The sequence below is a fragment of the Pterocles gutturalis genome, unplaced genomic scaffold (genome assembly GCF_000699245.1).
Source record: "Pterocles gutturalis isolate BGI_N339 unplaced genomic scaffold, ASM69924v1 scaffold25571, whole genome shotgun sequence".
Classification (NCBI taxonomy): Eukaryota; Metazoa; Chordata; class Aves; order Pterocliformes; family Pteroclidae; genus Pterocles; species Pterocles gutturalis.
The window spans coordinates 8,977-26,616 of record NW_010098784.1 but is presented as its reverse complement, the minus strand read 5'-3'; the positions used below and the strand labels follow the sequence as shown (position 1 = coordinate 26,616).

General features: G+C 53.3%; 1 protein-coding gene across 1 annotated transcript in view; it reads right to left on the bottom strand.

The window, feature by feature from the left end:
• AQP2 (aquaporin 2 (collecting duct)) overlaps positions 1 to 4,540 on the bottom strand; it is a 4,773-nt gene extending 233 nt beyond the window's left edge. Inside the window, exons 1-4 of the mRNA XM_010074183.1 lie at positions 4,175 to 4,540; positions 1,906 to 2,070; positions 1,053 to 1,148; positions 332 to 362 (exon numbers count right to left, since the gene is read on the bottom strand). Coding sequence (XP_010072485.1) covers positions 332 to 362; positions 1,053 to 1,148; positions 1,906 to 2,070; positions 4,175 to 4,540 — 658 coding nt within the window. The remainder of the gene's footprint in view (positions 1 to 331; positions 363 to 1,052; positions 1,149 to 1,905; positions 2,071 to 4,174) is intronic.
• Between the last annotated feature and the right edge of the window lie 13,100 nt (positions 4,541 to 17,640).

The window sequence follows — 17,640 nt, the reverse complement described above, 5'->3', positions numbered from 1 at the left end:
AGAAGGATCAGGTGAGCAAAAACCAGCCTGAGTATGGAGTACGGAGAGGAGCCAGGGTCTCTGAGGAGCATCACAGGGGGCTCGTGTTCATTCCTTCCCTGTGTGCGTTGGGAGAAAAATGCAGAAGCCAGCTCTGCTTTAGCCATCGCTGTTGGCTGAAGCTCCCAACCATTGCTACTGTGTCTGGATGTATCTATCCACCCTCATCTGTCTTCTCCTCCTCTGCTGAGAGCCGTGCAATCTTCGTTAATGATAGACCCATCATGAGCATGTTTAATCATAGAATCCCAGGATGGTTTGGGTGGAAGGGACCTTAAAGCCCACCCAGTGCCACCCCCTGCCATGGGCAGGGACCCCTCCCACTAGCCCAGGTTGCCCAAAGCCTCATCCAGCCTGGCCTTGAACCCCTCCAGGGATGGGGCATCCACAGCTTCTCTGGGCACCCTGGGCCACTGCCTCACCCCCTGCACAGGAAAACATTTCTTCCTCACATCGCATCTCAGTCTCCCCTCTTCCAGATTAAAACTGTTCCCCCTCGTCCTGTCACTACACTCCTGGATAAAGGGTCCTTAACGATTTGGGTTCCTCTGGAGAAGTGTCCTCCCTATTCACACATCGCTATAGCGAGGAGGAGGCCACCAGCTTGGGCTGGACACCCCTGAGCACGTCAGCCTGAACCACCACGGCTCCGGCTCTGAACGTGCTGTTTGGAGACGGAAATGCCTGGGAGTGTCCCCAAAGGAGCTGATGGAAAATGCGTGTCCAGATCCACCTGGAACCTGGAAAGGTCCCCAGGACCAGCACGAAGAGCTCCACTCTCCATTAGTTTTGCTTCTTTTTACTAAGTCAGGGTCAACAGATCCCATGCTCTTTTCCTGTTGCAATGCTCCCTGCTGAGATAAAATTGAGCACCGGGCAGCCCCACCTCTTCTTGCTAATCTCTACATCTCTTCTCCACTGGGAGCTGGCATGGAAATGCCAGGAGTCTGGCTGGCTCTGTGGGTTTCTAGGAATATTGGTCATTTGGGGGGTTCCTCCCACCAAAAGAACACATAGACCCGGCTTACCCAGTGGTCGCTGAAATCTCCAACGATCACAGCAGGGGCGAAGGATCTGGCGGGATTCATGGAGCAGCCGGTGTAACGGATCTACCGAGAAACACCACGCTTATTGTTAGCATTAAGCCCTTTTAGCGCATTTTAAAAAATCCTGGTGTGTTATTAGCGTGATTCACTCCCCGAGCTCGTGTTTCGCCCTCCAGCGTGCCCATTCCAGGAACAGGGGTGCTCGCAGCTCCCAGCACCTGAGTCAACGCGGATGAGTTGTCCGTGTTTGCGCATCTTCTGCGCAAGCACCTGCGTCCCGAGCGTGGTGCAACCCAGCTGCAGGCTGGGTGACACAGGGACTGTGGGGACAAGTTCCGGCTGTGCCCAGTCCTGGAGCAAATCACTGCTCCTGGGCACTGGGGATGGGAGAACAATCCCATAGACACAGGGGCTCGCAGATCGCTAAGGATGGGAGATGTGTGCAAATATCGTTTTTTAGCACACGCACTGAGAGGCTGGGAGCATCGGGGGCTGCTTTGGTCTGTCATCCAGGAGGGGTTTCCCCGGGTGTCCATCCCAAACACTTCCCAGACTTATCATCGTGGTCCAGGATGAAAGACCCCACTGATCCCCGGGAGCAGGACTCGGGGAGCAGCAGAGCCCAGCGGGTTCCGCGTTCCCATGCCCAACAAAAGCCGAGCTCAAGCTATGGCTCTGCTGGGGCCATGGGGGGATTTTTCCATGTGAGTTACAAATTCCCCATCCACCCCGGAGCGTGCCGCCACGTGCCGCAGGCTTTGGGCACAAGGCAAAGACCTGTGTGAACAGAAACCGCTGCATTTTAACCCATTCTACCCACCCCAAGGAGATGCCCCACGGCAACGGAAAGGCCGATGGAGAGGGCAGGAGAGCCCAGGTTGTCCTCCCGGCGCTCATCGGTGGAAGCGAAGATGCAGAGGACCAGCTGGAAGGTGAGGAAGAGCTCGACGGTCACCGCCTGCCCCGTCGTCGTCTCGTTGTGCAGCTGGAAAGGGAGAAAAACATGTTTCTGGGTTGGGCAAGTTTGGGGAGGGGGTTGGGAAACCCAAATCAAGGAGAACCAAAAAGGACGTAGGAAATAGGTGAGATTTTTGGCACCGGTATGAAGAGGAGAAAAAATTTCCCAGGTAAAAGGAAAAGTGGGTTAATGGATAATATTCAATCAACATGGCAGGAAAATTTTAGTTGCATTTCTCTGGGGTTTTTTCCACTCTTCTTTTTGCCCCTGGGGATTTATTTTTTTTCTTTTCCTCATACTTAAAATGCAAAATGCTTTTTGGAAAAGTTTACAAACTGCATTTTGAAAATGTAAAAAAAAAAAATGTTTTGGCATTAAAAAAAAATTTCCTTTCCCCCTTCCCACACTTTTTTGACTGAAATAATTTGTCAGGTTTGGTCTGAGGCTGTGCCTGGTTGTACCCCCCCCACTCCAGCTCTGCTTTGACACTCTATTACTTCTTGGTGGATTTTCATCCAGATCTGGATGGGTCTGGCAGCGCTGCCAGCTGGATCTGTCCCCTTGCCTGCAGTGTCCCATCGCTGCTGCTCCCTCATCCCATCCTGGCGCATCTCTGCCCTTTCTTTCCCCGTGTCAGCCCTGCTTTGGACCCTGTGCATCCTCCCAAGCCCTGATCCCAGGATCACTTTGCTCGGTGACGCCACAAAGGCAGCAATTGCCCTCCCTCCTGGCCAAGATCCAGAGTCGGATCTCACTCGCTCTCCTCTCTCTGATATTCCCCCTTTTTTTTTTGGGTCTCCCTCCCTCTCCTCCCTCTGATATTCCCCCCTTTTTTTTTTTTTTTTTTAAGGGTAATTTGTGCAGGCAGCTACAAGACCAACAGCCCACAGGGGAAGAAAATATCAAAATTCCTCTTCCCTCTTTGAGGTGGTTTAAGCTGTAAAACAGAGTGTTTTGAAAGTCTGTCTTGAAACTCCTGCTTGCTTTGTTGGGTTTGTTAAACCTCAGCTATTATCAGTGTAAATAGCCTTGTTCAGATTAATCCGCAATCCCTTTTTCAACCCTCTTAATCTCTTTGGCAGCAAAGCTGGGTCCTGGCAGTGCCTCCCTGCTGCAAGAAAGGGGATTTCCATGTGCTGCTTCCCAAAACGTGCCTCCTCCCTCGCGCACAGCCGGGGTTTGGGTGATGCTGGTCCCAGCATGGGCGTCCCTACAGGAGATCCATCTGAGGAGGGGTGGTGGGGCATGGAGAAAAGAGAGGGGATAGTGAACCCTGTGGATTTTTAAATTTTTTCCCCTCTTTTTATTATGTGCCTGGGTGGTGAAGGGGATGTTGGACGTTGGGGTACCACTGGGGACTCCCCTCGTGGCTTCCTAAGGTCCCCCAGTTGTCCTTGTTTCCCCACATGTCAGAAACCAGACTGGGATCCTTGTGACTCTTCTGGCACGGTTGCGGTGGCACTGCCCCGGCGCCCACGTGTGCCGGGTGTTGAGATGGACTGGCTGGATCTGGTGCGTCCAGCCCTTCGTGATAGGAAGCAACTTAACGAGTAGTGCTATCTAACGAAAGGCTGGGGTATAGACCTAAAAAACCACCCCCTACCCTGGTGCAACATCCCCATTGCTGGGAATTCAGCACAGCAGCCTGTAGATAGTGTCACAGAGGGGAGACAAGGCTGCCCGTACCCACACCAAGAGTGGAAAATGGGACGAGTCTGGGGCAGGAGGAATGGCCAGGTGATGCTTTTGGCGTGTCCTTCCCTAAACCCCTGGTCTCTCTGAATCCAGCTCCTCCACAGTACAGCCCTGGATAAAACTGAGATAATGGTGGCTTTTTCTTCTAAGGGAGGTGTCTATGGGGCAAGCTGGATCATCCCTCTGGTTTTAATCCTAAGAAGCAAAGGAGGAAGCCTGGACTCCTTGTCCTCATCCCTACTCCTGGAAGGGCCCTTGGTGCAGCAGCTCACGGCGCTGGGCTGCAGCCAACAGCAGCTTCCCACCCAACACGAAATACGGGGGTGGTCCTTGCTGGCCACAAAACTCTTCTTCACATCCCTCAGCCATCCCAAGAGCCCTGCCCACCCTTTCCTCCTCCCTTCCGAGCCCATCCATGGGCTGGATGAAGTCTTACCTTGTTGATGGCCAAGCCTTCCCGGGAGTCTGCGGGGGTGATCTCGTGCAGGATGGCAGCCCCCACGACACCCCCCAGGAGCTGGGCCACCACGTAGAAGACTGCACGGAGGAAGGAGACTTGGGAGCCGATGAGGCAAGCCACCGTCACCGCCGGGTTGATGTGGGCTCCGCTGATGTGCCCCAGGGCTTGGACCAGCGTGCCGATGGCCAAGCCGAAAGCCAGCGCAATCTGGAGGATGCTCGGGGAGGCAGCCGAGGGCCAGTTCAGAGCAGAGCCCAGGCCAAAGAGGATGAAGACCAAAGTTGCCAAAAACTCTGCCAAGACAGCCCGGGTGAAGGCTACGGATCGCAGTTCCCACATCATGGAGCGGCTGGAGGCTGCAGGGACTGACCCAGCCCGTGGTGTCTTCAGGCAACTGCAACAGCAGCTACTGTGTCCATAGGGGATGACGGGAGGACAACGTGTATATATATGGATGCAGGGCACTAAGGATCTCCCACTGAAGGAGGTGGGATTGTGGTCCTAGGAAACCTGATGCTTTTTTTTTTTTCATTTGTGTTCCAGCTGAGGGAGCTTCAGACCCTGCCCCCTCTATTAGAGCTGGGGAATGCGGCGTTGGCCACCCCGGGAGGTTGTAAATCAGCCTTGAGCGATGCCATGTACGCTGATCCCTTTCTCCTGGGCTTTCTTACCAGGGGTCCTATCTCCAGAGGTGCTCGTTTCTCCTCTCTTCTCCAAGTTCTACCACCTGCAGCATAGGGAGGAGAGCAAGCAAGGGGGGTCAGTAGAGCTGGAGATGGAGCTGGGGTGGGGTCGTGTTGAAGAAGAGGATGTGGGCTGTGATTTAATAACCAGGAAAAACTGGATGCAAAAGAGTCTCTCAGAGGCACAGAACTCCAGGTGTCTACTACAACTTGGTTCCTCAGAGCAGCAGAATTTTACAGCCTGGGCACGGATTTCCTACCCAGAAAAATGGGAACCAGCCCCAAGAAATGACTGTCAAGAAAAAAAATCTAGCGTGAAAAAATGACATACACAGCTGGAGTATTGGCTGTGCTCTAATTACGGGGATTTTGGCTGACTCAGCTCTTCAGAAATGTCTTTTTACCTCTTGGTGTTAATCCACAATGGAGGAACGAAATTTTCTTCTCTGGAGCGTGGTTGTTCACATCAAACCACCCACTAATTGTCCAACAAGTCCATTTTCCTTTTGCTTCCATTGCTCAGGGCACGTTTTCCCACTCCTGGGTGATGTCTGCAGAGACTTTTGCTCCCTGTGTCGCTGCTGGAAAGGCAGCACTTGCTCCTTTTTTGCCCCTAGTTAGCAGACTCCACGGTCATTCTCAAGCACGGTGAGGTGGGAGGAGCGCTCCCCCGGGGCAGAGCAGGAGCTGAAAGGACCATTTTATTTTAGAGGGATGCAGAGCACTGGAACCAAGAGTCCATTTTCTGTCTCTGACCAAGGTTGCCGCTGTACGATAAACCAAATACTTTTTCCCTTCTGGAGGAACTGTGCAACTGATGTGAAGGGTTAATGCAAAATATTCCATATTGCTCAAATTATGTCATAGACTCTTAGAACATCTCAGGTTGGAAGGGACCCATAAGGACATGTGAAGGCCTCTTCTTTCCTCCACAAAAGGGAGGTAACAACACTTATCAGCTGGCCTGGATGGTCCCTGTAGGTCCCTTCCAACTGAACCCTTTGTCTTTTCTTCTCCTCTTCTCTTCTCTTCTCTTCTCTTCTCTTCTCTTCTCTTCTCTTCTCTTCTCTTCTCTTCTCCTCTTCTCTTCTCTTCTCTTCTCTTCTCTTCTCTTCTCTTCTCTTCTTTCTCTCTTTTTTCCCTCTCCTCTCCTCTCCTCTCCTCTCCTCTCCTCTCCTCTCCTCTCCTCTATTCTTCTCCTCTCTTTCAAAGAGATGCTTATGGGGACTTTGCCCTTAACAAGGGAGAGATTGTGGGGAGACCAAGTCCAGCTGCTGGTGAGTCTGGAGCCTGGAAGATTTGGATTCAACTTTTTCCCTTGAAAACCCTTCTCCTGGACTTCCTTGGGGACTTTGGCCCATCACAGCATCACTCCAGACTCTGGTTTTCCAACAGTGAAGCCAATCTCATGGAAGAGGTGGTAAGGCTGAATTTATCTGGGGTGCCGGTGAGCCACGAAAGACGGTTGCGTCCAGTCTGTAGGCTCTTGCTCCTGCCTGCCTGGTACAGATTTGAGAGCTTAGCGTGACTCAAGAACCAGTTGTGTCAGGGATTGTTTATGAAGGCAGGCTGTCATTAGCGCAGGGAGCGATAGAGAACTAATACAGGCAATTAACCGGAGCTGATACCCTCTTTGATTAATAGTTATTCACGGCGAGCAAGTTGTGATGTATCAGTGCTTAATGAAGACTAGTTAAAAGGAAAGAGAAGTAAGCAGGATTTTCTCCGAGCAACTTAGAAATCTAACGCAGCCTCGTGGTCTTCACTTCTGCCTGGCAACGTGCAGGTTCATTGCAGCTCTTGTTTGTGCCGCTTTTTGAGATGTTGGTGCTGTGGACAGTGGGTTCCTGCCGCATACTGTGACGGAAGGGTCCGTGTTGCATCGTGAGACATTTTGCTGGAAGGGAGCTCCACTACCATGGGCTTTGCCGAGGGGCTGAGCAAACCATTGCTGTGAGATGCTGCTTTCCAGCAAGAATAAAAACACATCCCAGCTTCCACCCAGAGACCTCCAGCACTGCGGTTGCTGTGATCCTCCTGGTTTTACAGCAAGGGGTCCACAGCACGAAGCTGGACACTGCCGTTGCTCGTGCTGGGCAGTGCGTCAGTGGCAGAGCCTGAGTTTCCTGCCTTGCCATGGCCATATTCCTGGGAAACGAGGAAACTGGGAAATTCCTAGGAAGAAGTGTTTTCCTGTGAGGGGACTGAGGCAGTGGCCCAGGGTGCCCAGAGAAGCTGTGGATGCCCCATCCCTGGAGGGGTTCAAGGCCGGGCTGGATGAGGCTTTGGGCAACCTGGGCTAGTGGGAGGTGTCCCTGCCCATGGCAGGGGGTGGCACTGGGTGGGCTTTAAGGTCCCTTCCACCCAAATCATCCTGGGATTTGATTATTCTAAATGGAGAAATGTGAGACCAAGCAAGCTGAAGAGCTTGGTACTGGGCTGCTGAAGTTCTGCTTGTATCTGCGAGGGGTTCCTGGAGCTGCTGGCGTTGACAGTAACCTTACACCAAGTGTGCTGCAGCTTTGGGAGCAGCGACAAGCATTGCAGCCCTGTCCCAAAGCCGTCCAAGATGCGAAAGTTAATTATTTTATTATTTTACCTTTTAACCCCCAGCCCTTCGAGTGTAATGACATTATCATCCCTCCCCAGGATTGAATGCAAACGCTCATGAAGAGGTTGTTGGCATCAGCAGAGGGTTGATATGCCGTGCTCCGTCCCGATGGCAGAAAACAGCCTGGTACGGCGTTTTTGGAGAACATTTTGCAAGCAAGGGAACTGCGCTTGCACAACCACTTGCTTCTCGAGTGGCTTAGATGGCTCAGATATCTTTGCTTCCCTGGCTTTCAGGAAAATATAAACATCTTTAAGGTATCTCCATTCCATCTCAAATACCTCCGAGCCACAGACAATAAAAGATTTATTGCATAAACAGTGAGTTTTCCTGCTTGGATCTGATCCGTCGCAGGAGGTGTGCGTGCTGCCCAGACCTTGCTGGAAGCTCCGTTTTCTGCTCTTTTCTGCGAACAGAGAGCTCCTGCAGACAACTCCCCTCCTCTCTGATGGCTGAACAGACAACCCGCACCCGTGTGTGACAGGGCAGCAAATGCCCTTTTTATTAGACACCGGAGAATCCACAGGAGGACTCAGTCTTGGGAGGAAACTTCACACAAACCCGGCTGTTATTGGTTCTGTGTTTGTTCAAATAGAGATTTTCTTTCCAAGAAAGGAGGTGTAGAACTGAAAATGCCACTTCTGGGGGTTCTCTAGGGGAAGATTTCAAAGAAGCCAAGGGATAAGAAGGAGGAAAATCTTAATTCCAGTATTGTGACTGATCCTGTTTCTCAGTTGAGGTTTTCTGCTTGCTGCCCAGATCAAGGGACGTGCCAGTGCGTTTGTCCCGGTCCATGGACCCCAGGGGCTGCCAGGGCACCGGGGGAAGTGGAGCAGGTGGGGATGAGGGTGCGCACAGGTCTGCATTGGGATCAGCAGGGGCAGAAACACCTCAGCTGGCTTTTCCCCTGGGATTCAGGGCACCTTCAGCACCGGTTTGGCTCCAAGGACCTTCCCACCCGGGATGTCCTGACCCTCGTGGGCATCACCCAGACAAGTGGGTCTGGGGGTGTGGGTCCCGTTGGCATGGGGAAGACTGAGCACAGGTCCCTTGCTTCATTTGTCAGCCATTGGGCTCCTGCTGCCTGTTGCAGGATGGGGTGTAGAGAGATGCCCGCTTGCCGTGAGCTGCAGAGCATCGGGGGGTGGGTTGAGACCCCTGTTGGCTCCAGGCTGGTTGATGGTGGGATGCAGTAATGCATCGTTTGCTGCGATGCACGCCAAGGCACGCTTTTAACTGCGTTTCATAAAAGTACCAGGAAAGTGTCACCTCGCTCCCACTCCTGGTTGGAGAACAGACAGAGGATAACGTCGGTGTTCCCCAAAGCGAGGTGACCACCAGGAAAAATTGTATTGTCCCATTGTCATATTGCACCAAAAGGACATTCACCCGGAGGAGCAAAATGGAAGAAAAATCAACACCTTTTGTGGCATTTCCGGCCAAATCCTAAATCCCTATTCATGCAAAACCTTTTGCTGGCTCTTGCAGTATTTGTTGTTCTTGTTTTAATTGAAGCAGAAGGATTAATGCAGCCCTGATTTCCTTCACTGACTGCAGTGAATTGAGCTTGAGCGCGGGCCAGGAGCTGAGCCTGGCGTTAGGAGATGGCTTCGGTTTATTTTTTTATCCCATCTCAAGGACCTGCAAGTTCAGTCCTGACTGTTTGCCCAGGGTCTTAGTCATGGCAGACGGTGAGACCGGCGCTGGTGGGATGGGCTGTGGATCACGTCGGGATCTGGTGGCCGTATAAAACCCTGACGACCGCGAAGACCATGAAGCTTCCACCCCACCCCAGCATGATCTGGTCTCTGTGCAGCACCTAGGCAGAGATTTAATTCTTTCCTCCTCTGATTTGCAGGAAAATACAATTTTTCTTTGGCTAACAATGTTAACGAGACCCCGAATGTCCAGAACCAGGGAGAGGGAGGAATGGTGGTTTCTGCCTCTGCAGAGACTCAATAAACAAGACGTGGCCGATCCCAACATACGGCGAGACCAGGGACGGGGCTGAGTTGGGTGATGACCTCCCTTTAATCGTGCCTTGAGGGGTGAAGAAAGGAGAGCGTCATTCCCGTGTCTGAGTGATGAAGCTCACGGCCAGGGCATGGCGTATTTTGCGTCAAACATTTATAGGAAAATAATTAACGCTTTTTCCCTTGAATCCATGACACAGAGCCGGACACCAGGCTGTCCCCACAGCCAGCAGGTTTTGAAGCGGGATGGACCCTGTGGCCTCACCAGGTCATGTAAGCTCTGTGCTACCTACCCAGGCATGAATATCGCGTTAGCTAAAATCAATCAAATTGCGACACCATCCTCAGGTGACAGAGCTGAGCAGGAGACCTCGGCTTCACCCTTTGCGGGATACTCGGTGTTCTGTTTGTGAAACAAATCGAATCTAATGAGCCGAACTCCCCGCGGGTGTGACCTGGGGACATGGCTTTGACATCAGTGCGGTGACATTGACGGAGAGCATCCAGGGTCCAGCCTTTGCACTGTTTTCCTCATTTTGATGTAAATCAGAAGTAATCAAGCTGGAGCCCATGGAGAAGTGACTGAGCTCAACTCAGATGTATTTCTCTAGGTAACATTCCTGGATTAAAAAAAAAAAAAAATGAAAAAGAAAAAATGAGGTTGGATACTGCCAGGAACTGGTCCTGCTGGTGGCTGCAGAAGCAATGTCCCCTGTCCCCTCCTGTTCTGTCTTCTGCAGCCCCTGGACCCGAGATGCTCCTCGCCGTTGGGGGCTGCAGAGCCGGGGCTGTTGCGGTGTGGGTTATGTCACCCTCGATGCTGCAGGCACCGGTTTGTGGATCCACTGCTCACCTGTGCTGCGGGGATTTTTTTTTTCCGCTGGGAGGGAAGTGGGAGAGTGTCTGGCAGCTTCCCCTTGGAGCAGAGGCTGGTGTCTCAGTGTCTTTCCCGGGGAACTGGTGCCTACGGGGACGAGACGCATGAACGGTGCACGGATGAAAGTTGGTTCTTGTGAAAATCCCTCTAACAACCAGCTGTGATGGAGAAAGAAAAAGGTGTTTGGCTTCTGCAAACAGCACCTTTCATCGAACACCAAGGCAGTGCCATGGTCCTCGTTGTACAGCCAGACAAGGGGAGCAGCGCAAGAACCTTTGTGGTCTGTAGGAGAACAGAAGGATCCCATCCAGGCTCTGGTGGCAGCAACCACAGAGAGAAACCCAGATGAGATGTAGGGTTACGTTAAATCCCTCCCAGCCGTTAAACCCAACAGTCATTTTAAAATCAACCATGGAGCATGAAGCTGCTTCTGCTTTGGTGGATCACGGAGCTGAGGTCTGAGTGTGAAGCCCCAGAAGCTGGTGGCTTCCACTTCTAGGAAGCATCTTCAACCCAGAGCCTCAGCACAACCCTGAAAATGTGAAGCTCAGCACGTGCAACCTGCCCGTTGTGTGGTCGCCGAGTGGTGCCGCCTGTCCCACAGCTCTGGATTACCAAACCCTCCCCACCGCAACGGGCTCGTCCTCCACCCCGGGGCTCCCAGTGCCCAGAGGTCTGTGGGGTTTGTGCAGAACCAGTTGAACCATTAACAGAAGGTTGGGTTCTCGCCCTTGATGGCCTCCAGTGCAGCGGGTGAACGGGGTGGTTGGCCCAGGGTTGTGAGGGCAAGAACGGTTTTGTGGGAGAATGACTTTGTCAAAGGCCATGGGCATCCACCAGGCTCCCTCTGCCTGAGACTGTCCTCACGGGCGCTGGGACATTGGCTTGGAAAACGTTCCTCTGTCCCGGGACAGCATCAGGAACAAGGTTAGGACCTCAGAGTGAGTTCCCAAAGGTCCTCTCCACTGAACTGCATCTAAGAGCTGCTTTGGTGATGACCATTTTCGTACCAAATGACACCTTTACGCTTTTTATGTTTTCCACATTGCTTCAGGACGTTCCTCCTGCCCCAGATGGAGATTTGTGTTGAATTTGGGAAGCAGGGAAAGGAGCAGAACATTTCGATAGATTGGACACAACCCATGAAAAGACCTCAACAGCCTTCACAGATGGCCACTGGTCCTTCCCACCGTGCTGGGGGGTTCGTACAACCAACGTGACCAACGTACACTGGGGAGGGCTTAGCACAGACCCCAACACTGCTCCTAAAACTTGGACTTCTACATCAGGCATGCAGATAGGAGAAGATGCAAGCTATTTCTTTAAAATTTTAAAGGGTTTCTTCCCTCCCTCTACCCTTTTTCCTCTCTCTGTCTGTCTGCCACCTTCCATCCTCATCTCCCCCATGTGCCTCTTCCTCTCCCTGTTCTGTGGTGCGACCCAGACACCAGCGTCCGCGCCAAGGCTGCACCACGAGGGAACCGCGGAGCTGGTTTCATAAAGCCTCTGGCTCTTTCCCACTTCTAAGAATAAAGGTTCAGCGTGGGATGTTTTTGTTTGTGGTTAGTCGCTTGCTTTCTGTGTGGGTTTTTTGGGCGCGGCGATTGGGTTGTCAGCAATTGAATTGCCATCCTGCTTGGGTAGAAAGACTTTTTGAGGACTTTTTTTTTTTTTTTTTAATTTGGGCTATTGCACTAATTTCCTTCTGCATTTGTGCCCATGCTGATGGGATCTGGCCCTGGGGTGTCAATGCAATTTGCTTCGCTTCCTTGAATTGTATGAGGTGGAGAGGAACGTTGGCTGCTCTCCGAGACCTCGGCATGTGGAAGGCATTGCTCTCTCCTGGGTGGGGACCGAGCCGCTTGGGGAGCTCTGCTTTCCTTTCTGCTGGTCCAATGGAGCCGGTAAATTTGCTGCATTGTGAATCCAAGAGGGGCCAGGTCGCATGGAGCAATGGGGGGGGGACATGGTCATGCACCAGAAATTGTGAAAGTCCCACTCAAAGAGACGCCAAGACTGTGAAGCTTCTGCCTGAGGTTCCTGTGGGGTGCAGGAGCCCCGATCTCGGAGGAGGACAGCCTGGTCCAAGACTGTATGGAAGGAAACAACAGCGAGTGTCGGGTCAATCGTGATGTGACAGCGGGAGAGAAATCTGCAGAGAAATCATAGAATCACCAAATCCCAGGATGGTTTGGGTTGGAAGAGACCTTAAAGCCCACCCAGTGCCACCCCCTGCCATGGGCAGGGACCCCTCCCACCAGCCCAGGTTGCCCAAAGCCTCCTCCAGCCTGGCCTTGAACCCCTCCAGGGATGGGGCATCCACAGCTTCTCTGGGCACCCTGGGCCACTGCCTCACCCCCTGCACAGGAAAACATTTCTTCCTCATATGGGCAAGTTTGAGAAAACGACATTCCTTCAACCCCCTGACCCAGCAAAGTCCCACGTGCAGGGGTGTTATGGGAAAGATGCGTTTTAGGGAGAAAAGAGAGAAAGGAGGTGGCTCACTGGAACTCTGGAGCCATGCAAAGGAGGAACAGCGAAGGTGTTTGCTTGCTCAGGGATATAGGCATGGGTGCAGATGTGGGCTTGGAGCACAGGGGACACTTCACGAGCTCTTCTGGGGACATCATCATGCCAGACGGGAAGCCCCCTTTCTTCTCACTAGGGTCGAGCTTCCAGGGCAAAGGCAGAGGCTCCTTCCAGGGCAGCACCAACAAAGCTGGACTTCAGGCCAGGGAGCGGAGGGACAGGACCAGGGGAACGGGTTGAAGCTGGAAGAGGGGAGGTTTGGATGAGAAATGAGGAAGATTTTTTGGATGCTGAGGGGGGTGAGGCAGTGGCCCAGGGTGCCCAGAGAAGCTGTGGATGCCCCATCCCTGGAGGGGTTCAAGGCCAGGCTGGATGAGGCTTTGGGCAACCTGGGCTAGTGGGAGGGGTCCCTGCCCATGGCAGGGGGTGGCACTGGGTGGGCTTTAGGGTCCCTTCCCACCCAAACCACTCTGTGATTCGACGATTCTGTGGTTTCAGTGCTGGAAATCTGGGCTCTGAGATGCAGCAAAGCTCCTTTCTCCATCTCTTGCCCCCTGGTCCTGGGTGTCAGGCTGCTGCATCGCCACGGGGCCACGGGTCACTCATCGTACGGGCTCAAAAGAATTTTAAAAATTCCTGTGCACCTCCTTGGATTGTGTTATATAAAGTTCCTTCGTAATAGTTTAAAGAAGAAACTGCACAGTGGCATGAAGGTGTCACTCCAAGTGTCACCCAAACCTGTTCTGTTCCCCCTCCCAGGGAGGTGAGTTTGCATTCTTGTGCAATTCCTCTCGTTTAACAGCATCAAATGCACATGATGGTGGTAAGAACATGTTCTTCTAGCAGCGATGAGTGAAATGCACTCCCGAGCAGCTGAACAATTTAATCCTGGGGAGTGCCTCATCTTTATATTTATCTGTTTGGCCGGTGCATGTGCGTGTGGTGCTGTTACTCTCTGACGCGGTTTGTGGGTATCACGGATCTTGCTTCCGTTTATTTTTCAGCTTCACCGCTGTGTCCTGTTCCCTGCAATTCACCGAACTCTCACACTGCAGCTCTGGAGGCATTTAATAAAACAGGACAAAGTTTCTCAAAGCACCCAAACCCCAGCACGGTCCTAGCCCCGCGGCACGGGCAAACATCTGCGAGCCACCAAGAAGCTTCTGCAGATAAAGGTCCCCAGCTGAGCCCACCACAGCACCTTGATCCCTCTCTAATTAAAATGCCCCTCTGAGGGTCTCGGTTAATTTACCCCCGCAGCTGGGGTAGGTGAGGCCAGGGGTGACGGCTCAGCTGGGTGCCCTTTGCAGGATTTTCTCCCAGACAATGGAAAATTTTGGCTCTGAAGGTCTGAGGTTGAGAGTGATGCTCCCTGCAGAGGCTGGTGTGGGGAACATCCCCCCTCAAACCGCTCTGGCTTGTCCAGCTCCTGGCATTGCACGTTCAGGGGGATTTTTCCCTGCTCTGTAGGAACAGCTGAAGGTCTCTGCACAAGAGCAAGAAGGCACGAGCTGCCCAAGGAGGGACGGATGCTGGGAGCTGGTTTCCATCTCCAGCAGAGATGAGGCTCTGGGCTGGCGCCCGTGGGGCTGATCAGCTCCTGGGATGCTGGGGGACGAGGGTAGGGCTTTGCCCCTCGAGCAGAAGGGTGGTTTTATATCTTTTATCCTTTCAGATCCCTTTTCGAACGTGCCCTGATGTTAACCTCCCATCCCAGGACCACGCCTGGTGGCAGGGTTTAGCGTTAATAATCCACGGATAATTCAGCAGCCCCAAAGCCCAGGGTAAATTGTTGGGGTTTAACGGGGTTTTTTGAGTCTATGGCAGAGCATTCACTGCCAGTGGGGTTTTTCTCCTCTCTTGGGGATGGGGGAGAGCATATTTACTGAGGGCTCCTGGGTGTGCCATCATGTATGTTGATGCAGCAGATCCCTTAATTATCCCATCAGGTTTTCTTTACCTTGTTTTTGATGTGATTGAGTGTTCAGCAAAGTTGCTTTAATCCCTGTGAAATCCCTTGGGCGTGGTCTTGACAGGGATTTTTAATTTTTTTTTTTTCCCCCCCGAGTATTAAAGGTGTGTGTGTGCAGGCGAATGGCCACCTCACGTGGCCGATGCCGAGCCGGAGCCGCAGCTGGCCCAGGAGCGGGATGGGGGATGCTGAACGGATGCTGTGTGTGAGCATCACAACCTGAAATCTGTCTCTTGTGTGTTTCTATCCTCCTATTGCATCAGAGAGACTGGGAAAGAGACAATCTAGAGAAAACTACCTTCTGGGTAGGATTCTAGCATGTTAAAGAGCCTCCAGTTCAAACAGGAAAGTGAGGAACTGGGCTTGGAGCAGGTTTTTTGCTGGAGAAGGATGGTCCCTGCCGTCACCTGGGCAGTTTTCCTTGTCTCCTCCACAGCAGAGATGAGGCTCACCTCAAGCTCTGCAGCCCCCGTGGGCTCTCCCAGCTCGTTTTCCTGGACACAGAAAAACACAACGGTTTCCCAGAGCCCCCCGAAACATTCCCTGTTAGTGCTGGAGTTGTTTTGGGGCTGGGAAGGGAAGACTGAGACACCCTCTGGGAGCTCAGGGGTGGGAATGGACCTTCCAGACAGCGGTGGAGGGGGCTGGTTTCTCCTCCCATCTTATTTAGAGGAAGGCTGTCGTGGTAGGCAATGCCATCTGCCTCCTTCCTTGAGCATATTTCCTCCTCCAGACCCAGGATTTTAACTCTTTGGAGCATCTTCAGCCTGGGATGGAGCGTGTGGGGTCCTGCGTTACCCCACCGAGGAACCAGCAGGGACGGGTCCCTCTGGGGTTCGTGAGGAATGAGGGTGTCTCTCCTTTCTCATCGTGACACCGCCACCCTCACCTGCAGTTTCTGTGACTCCTCAGCCTGTCCCAGGCTTGGAGGGGATCAACGAGCCGAGCGCGGGCTCCTGGTGCTGGGCTGGAGCAGAGTGAACCCCATCTGCCCGAATCCCCATCTGCCTGACCCCCCCCCTGCCCAAACCCCCCCTGCCTGGGTGAGTTTCTCTCCCCCTGGCTCGGGACCTGCCCAGTTCTCCGCCTCTGCTCAACCCCGAGGAGAATGAAAGCCCTTGAGGAGCTTGTGGTTTAACAGGCACTTAATTGATTCTGAATAATCCCGACAAGTTTTTGCAGTCCTGTGGTAATCACCTCTCTTTCCAATTGAATAGCTGGGGCTGGGGCTGTGCGGGTGCCAGCTGTACATTGCTGGGCTGCATTCCTTCATTTCCAGCTCACGCTTTCCTTTTAACCCTTCCCTGCCTCGCTGCTTTGCAGGAGCTGTGGGTGGGTTTGGGTTTTTCAACCTCCTCTCTTTGCAGACAGCCTGTTCTTTGTCTTCTCTAGGTCTGTGTTTGGGGAGCCTCAAACGTGGTAGGATTTGGTTTGTTTTTTTTTTTTTTTCCATGGCAGAGCAAACAGATAAGCTAATTTAATTTTTGCACCTGTATGGTAGACTTGGCAAATGAATCCGGGGCGTGATGTGTGCTCATGGCATGACGGGCAATAAATGACCCGAAGGGGCTGGGGAAGGAGCAGAGGGAGGATGTGGAGAGCTGGGATATGGGGGTGCAGCTCCCAGCCCCAGTGTAGTCCCAGTTCTGCCCAAAATAATGCTTTCACTTGGTGGTAACACAGTGCAAGAGCGCAGGACTGCTCTGCTGACCCCTCACCCATCGCAGCCCACCTGTGGTGACGCAGTGGCCCAGGGTGCCCAGAGAAGCTGTGGATGCCCCATCCCTGGAGGGGTTCAAGGCCAGGCTGGATGAGGCTTTGGGCAACCTGGGCTAGTGGGAGGGGTCCCTGCCCGTGGAAGGACTCGATGGGCTTTAAGGTCCCTTCCAACCCAAACCATTCTGGGATTCCACGGTTCGATGACCTCTCTGTGTGTTTGGGTGGGTGCATGCTGTGTTTGCACCATCCGCCTCTTCCTCTGTCCCGGACACGTTTTCTGCCCACGTGAAGCACTTTGCTATGTAAAGGGACAATTTTTCTTCCCCCTCTCCTGCTGCCTGTGGCTGGGCGGTGGGAGGAGAAGTCTCCATCACACTGAGCTCTCCAGACTGCGATTCCCTCAGGTCCTGACCCAGGAGAGCAAAACCTGGTTCACTCTGTGCCCCTTCCCTTGGACGTGTTCTGGGCTGGGAGCTTGATTCCCCTTCAGCCTCGCCCTTCGTGGGCTTCGATTAATAACATTTCTTCTGTGATGGGGTCTGCGTGGTGTCTGTGCTCTGCTGGCTGCCCCAGGACCCTCGAAACCCCCCCTGTGCCCCCCAGCTGGGGCTGCATCACTCCAGAGAGGACACACGTGGGGCAAATTACCCTTATCCTTACCCTTACCCTGCTCCATGCAAAGCCTGGGAAGGGTCTGGGCAATTCCTCCCCCCTGCTCTTCTTGTGCAGAGGGATGCTGCAGCAGAGCATCCTCCGCCTCTCCCTCCCCTTGGCAACCCCAGCCCCGCGTTCAGCATCTCTGGGGCGGCTGCTCCCGACCCCCTGGTGTGGGACCCTCCTGCATCCTTCCCGTGGTGTGGGACCCCGCTGCATCTTCCCCATCGCCGTGCCCTGCGTGTCATCGTCCCCATCGCTGTGCCCACACATCCTCCCCATCGCTGCCGGTGGCCGCTGCCTCCATTTTATCCGTGTCTTTCCCGGCTTCCCCTGTGCGGCCGGCTGGGAATGGTACATTCCTCCCTCCAGCGCCGTTGCTCGGTGGATGTTGCTAGAAGGTGAAGCATCGGCGCAGGCTGCG